At 33.2% G+C, this 5,706-nt stretch overlaps 1 protein-coding gene across 1 annotated transcript; it reads left to right on the top strand.

Annotated features, from left to right (window-relative positions):
• The first annotated feature begins 703 nt into the window (after positions 1-703).
• LOC108480699 (glycolate oxidase 1-like) lies at positions 704-4,540 on the top strand. Its single transcript, XM_017783776.2, has 12 exons — positions 704-1,005; positions 2,167-2,335; positions 2,424-2,548; positions 2,633-2,679; positions 2,800-2,877; positions 2,949-3,073; positions 3,172-3,238; positions 3,334-3,396; positions 3,505-3,574; positions 3,668-3,768; positions 3,845-3,949; positions 4,054-4,540. The coding sequence occupies exons 2-12, from the start codon at positions 2,199-2,201 to the stop codon at positions 4,243-4,245; spliced, it is 1,110 nt and encodes a 369-aa protein (XP_017639265.1). The 5' UTR covers positions 704-1,005; positions 2,167-2,198; the 3' UTR covers positions 4,246-4,540.
• Positions 4,541-5,706: the final 1,166 nt, after the last annotated feature.

The raw sequence follows: 5,706 nt of genomic DNA, 5'->3' as shown, positions 1-5,706 counted from the left end.
ATTACAGTACAGTAATATTTTATTTTTATACAAATTTTAAACTATTGATAACCCCAATTAATAAAGCATAGGATACCAAACACTTCTGGAAAAATTGAACCATATCTTTTAAGATGCCGTTATAGTAACAATTTCAACTTAATTAAAATTTAGTTGATAATATTTTACTTTTTATTGAACAATAAAGGAGCCCCAAAGTAGTCCACACTCATTCAAGCCTAATTTTCACTCCATTCATAAGTAGGTTTATATCCCTATTAGGTCCTCTTAATTTAAAAATTGAATAAATTGATCATTTAAAGAAAAAAAGGAGACCTATGTGTTTCTTGTAAAAAACTTAAATTTTTTCTTTATTACCACATAGGATAATTTTGACGGAAATTATTAATACTAATATTAACTATCCTTATTTGCTTAGTTTCAAAATTGACATGAATTAAATTATTTCTAATTTTTTGAGAGGACCAATTCACTTAATTTTAAAATTAAAAATGACCCAGCAGTCGTTTTTACCAAAAATGTAGCAGTCATATCTCATATCCACAGAGAGAGTGAGGTGGGGAGAGCCAGAACCACTGTTGTCACTTTCACATGTCACAAAATTTTTAAATATATTATATACCTTATTCATTGTTCTAATTTTCCCTTATCCATTTAGTCTTTTTATTTATTTATTTTGGGATGAGAAATGATAATATAGGAAAAGAACCACTGTGAAACACACAAAGGATAAGTGGATGAGAGTTCCCCAATACCCCAAAATAGGATTTGGTCTCAATTTCTCACCTCCAAATGCTCATCCACTTAAACTTGTAATTTCCATATAATATAATATAAATATATACTCTTACTTGTTTTAATATGGATCCCATTTTTTTAATATAAAACCTTTTTTTTAAAAAAATATTTTTCATTGCCAATCAGTCCCTTATTAATAAGTAGAGTATTTCCATAACTGGTTTAATTCCCTTCATGCACTGTGCTCCATAGTCTTGGAACCCAAGGGTATGCCTTTTCTCTACCTCATTTCATTGTCTTTTGGCCATGTTGGTTTTGACAGTAGACTAAAATATATACACTTTCTATGATTCTGCTGCATTATTCAATTTTACACTACATTTCCCCCATGTTTATGTTTTGCTATGTTAGCTAAATTCAAGTTTAAGTCTCTGATATTGGTGTGTTTGACATATAAACTTTATCCCAAGTTCTTTTCATAGTTGGGATGATAATTTTTCTATATTTATATTCGAATATATATTGAATATAAATAATTTAGAATAAATGAGAAATCCATGTAATATAAATGTTTTTGGCTCAGCAGATTATCATGTAGTTTGTGTTTATGTTTTTCTATTGAATATTTTGAGGTTAAATAACTTTTCTTCTTGTTCTTTTTTCTCGATTGATGTTATTTAAATTCAAATCATGTATTTAAAGTATCTTATAATATATTCATATTTGAATATGCATTAAATATAAATATTGAATGCACATACTTAAAAGAAAAAATTAGAAGTTGAAGATAATTTTTATGTTAAACATGGAGTTAAAAGCTATAGTCATTAACTCCAAAAAATTATGAACCATAAAACTATTGAAAAATGATGGTAAATATCTCACAAAGTCAGATTTCTTAATTTCAAAGGTTAAAGTCTCATTTACTTTAATTGATTTTGTATCTTATATATATTACCCCATAAATTTCAGTGAAAATTTATTCTGTATGAATAAAAGAGTCTCTATTTTTGATAATTTAAAGGAATTTTAAATATATTAAAAAATCTAAATACATAGAAAATTTTAAAATATATATCTTCACAATCTATGGATCATAGGTTTAATTAGTTTCTTCTCATCTCTATAGTTTTTTTTTTTTTTGCATGTATTTGAAACTTTGATATAATATGGTTTAATTTAGTATTATTTTTAAAAGTATTTTAAAATTTTAAAAGAACACTTTCAAAAAATTGATTTAATTATTTAAATGTTTATGTCAAGTTAAAATAAAGTTTTCAAAAGATAAAGGTAGATAATGAGTGCAAAAAAGGACACTCATAGTCTAGGTCTTGAAGCTCGACATTTGATTGAACTATTGTCTGTACCATTCAGTCTGGTTACATTGTTTTGGTCCCTAATCCTTACTGGTATCATATGTTTTTTCAGACAGAAGACTCTTTTAGCATTTCACCGCAAAGATGGAGATAACAAATGTGAGCGAGTATCAAGAAATTGCGAAGCAAAAGTTGCCAAAGATGGTGTATGACTACTACGCATCTGGTGCTGAGGACCAATGGACATTGCATGAGAATAGATTTGCTTTCACCAAGATACTGTGAGCTTTTTTTTTCGAAACAAGACCAGATTGTTCCTTTATTGCTAAATGTTTATGTCTCAATTTGTTGACATTCTTGGTTCTTAAGGTTTCGTCCTCGTATTCTCATTGATGTAAGCAAGATAGACATGACCACAACTGTGTTGGGTTTCAAGATATCAATGCCTATCATGATTGCCCCAACTGCCATGCAAAAAATGGCTCATCCTGAAGGTATGGAATCGGTTTCATTTTGTTGTTTAGTTCTTGTTTCATGGAAGCCAATTTGAGTGAGATCCCTTTCAATTTGTGTGACAGGGGAGTATGCAACAGCTAGGGCTGCATCTGCTGCTGGAACTATCATGGTTTAGTTTCTCATATCCGACTTATTTAACCCCAATCGTCGAATGTTTTTATGCTAAAACCGATCCATAACCAATGACAATGTTCCAATTCTTTTTTAACTTGCTTGCTGATCATTTCAGACATTATCCTCATGGGCAACTTCTAGTGTTGAGGAGGTTGCTTCGACAGGACCCGGCATTCGGTTTTTCCAACTCTATGTAAGTTCAATAATGCCTACATTGGTGTCCTATATTTGTTCATCAACTGATCTTCGATGTCGAATCTCAAGGTATACAAGGACAGGAATGTAGTTGCACAGCTCGTTAGAAGAGCCGAAAGGGCTGGTTTCAAGGCAATTGCCCTTACGGTTGATACTCCGAGACTCGGTCGCAGAGAAGCTGATATCAAGAACAGGTATTATTGTCTCGCAGTGTCTTCGAGGCTGTTAAGCATTCTTCGTAATATATTCGAGTTACACTCAAAGAGTCTTATGTTTCAAAATTCCCTTGCAGGTTCACTTTACCACCATTTTTGACATTGAAGAACTTTGAAGGTTTGGACCTTGGCAAGATGGATAAAGTGAGTAGTCCTTTTGACATTAGTGTTAAAAAATATACTAATGAGATGAGCATTTGTTTCCTATGATATTTAACTTGTTATTGGGAGCCATGCAGGCTGATGACTCGGGTCTTGCTTCGTATGTAGCCGGCCAAATCGATCGTTCCCTTAGCTGGAAGGTACGTACATGCACGAGCCGATCCAGGGATTCTATCGGTTAATTTACAATGTACATGCTATAGTTTTGATTAAACGTTTAATAAATGAACTCTATTGGCTATGCATAGGATGTGAAATGGCTTCAAACAATCACCAAATTGCCAATTCTTGTGAAGGGTGTACTCACTGCTGAAGATAGTAAGAAAGAACTCGAGCCCTTCTCTGTTTCTCAGGTCCATTTCGATAACATATATTGATTTTTTGAACTATATATCGATGCTTGTCTCGCAGCAAGGATAGCAATACAGGCTGGAGCAGCCGGTATCATCGTCTCCAACCACGGAGCTCGCCAACTCGATTACGTTCCTGCCACTATCATGGCCTTGGAAGAGGTAAACCAATGGTTTCAGACATAGGGAACACATTACCAAAAACTTCATGTTTCACAAATTATTGAAACTCTCTCAGGTTGTCAAAGCTGCTCAAGGTCGGGTTCCTGTCTTCTTGGACGGTGGTGTTCGGCGTGGAACCGATGTTTTTAAAGCTTTGGCATTGGGAGCCTCTGGTATATTTGTAAGTATATAACTGTCCTGCCCCTATAAGGGCTGCACCATGAAGCTGCAAAAGTTGATATTATACAATGGTGCAATGTTATAACAATGATGCTTAAATCTCAGATTGGGCGACCAGTGGTGTTCTCATTAGCTGCTGAAGGAGAAGCTGGCGTGAGGAAAGTGCTTTCGATGCTGCGTGAGGAGTTTGAGCTAACCATGGCGTTGAGCGGTTGTCGTTCTCTTAAAGAAATCACTCGTGACCACATCATGACAGAATGGGACAGTCCTCATCCTCGTCCGGCCCCGAGACTGTAGAGCCTTATATATTATGGGCTTGGAACTTTAGCCTAGCAAATCGCAAGATGAACTTAGTCGGAGCTCAAGAGATATATATAGCATTTGCATTGCATTAATGGCATAAAATTACTGTTTTTTTTCTTCTTTGGGAACATGTTACTGTTTCATTGAGTTAAAAGGTTATGAAATGATAATGTTGGCTACTGTTGCCTTTTCTGTATATTCTTTTCTTAAAAACAATTTGGTATATGAGTACGTTGGCAAGTACAAATAATCAGGAAATAAAAATAAATAAATATCGTGTCGAGGAGAATTGCTATCTTAGAAGCAATTTTGTAACACCTCCTAATCCCAAACCGTAGTCGAAACAAGGTTATGGAGCATTACCGGACCTATCGGATAATTTACAATTAATATACACATAATTACCAAACATAGCATAAAATACCTATATTTAACCAATCTAAATACATTTAAATATACTCAAAACTTGCCAAATTTAGACATTTTATATATTATCCAATACTTAATTCTATTCACTTGTCATATATGATCAAATAGTTCAGATTCATACTTATTACCCTAATTCTACCATATACCATTACCAAGCTTAATTCTACTTATTTCATTAATACATTAACAATCCAAAACAACACACACGTAAAACATCCTAGGCACATTGTAATACCCCCTACCCGTATTCATTGCCGGAATAGGGTAGAGGTATTAGCGGAGTTTACGAGTTAATTTTTTGTTTCCATATAACCTCTTTTATAAATATCTAACATTCCCTACAATTTTAAACCAAAAACAATCCACATCAACCAAACCAATCAACATATTTTCAAGATAAATTCATGCATATTTATAAGATAACGTCATCATATACCCAAAACCAGATTTGTTAACCATATCAATGGCTAACTTTACATTCATTTCACGTTAACATTTACTTTATTAGCTAATACATGCCATTGATTTCCAAAATAAAGTTTCTTTATATACCGAAATCCTGAGGTTGATAGTGTGATGTGTCTCCGACCAAATCCGACCTCCGAGCTCTTAACACTACGAAACAGAAGAAAATGAAACAGGGTAAGCACTTTGTGCTTAGTAAGCTCATGTAACAAGAATTATACTTACCTAATATTTTCAATACAATACAATAAACATTCATATATCCATTCAATGCATTATTACCCTAATATGCACAAACTCAACATTCAAGTTAGTACAATAATTTCCATGTACCAATAATATATATCATGATTGATGAGCTCATCAATACCATGATTTCCATTTCCTTGTTATTTTTTTTTCATATTTATCTCGTTGAATTTATCGAAAATTTGATGGATTTTCAGAGGTACACTTTTAGTGTATAATTTCGGGTCTGTCAATTCATATTCATGTGCGCACATTTCTATTTCAGAGAGCACACTCTCGCGAACCTCATCCTTACAGTGGGATTACCAGTCC

This window comes from Gossypium arboreum, chromosome 1 (genome assembly GCF_025698485.1).
Source record: "Gossypium arboreum isolate Shixiya-1 chromosome 1, ASM2569848v2, whole genome shotgun sequence".
NCBI lineage: Eukaryota > Viridiplantae > Streptophyta > Magnoliopsida > Malvales > Malvaceae > Gossypium > Gossypium arboreum.
This window is presented reverse-complemented; position numbering and strand designations above follow the sequence as displayed.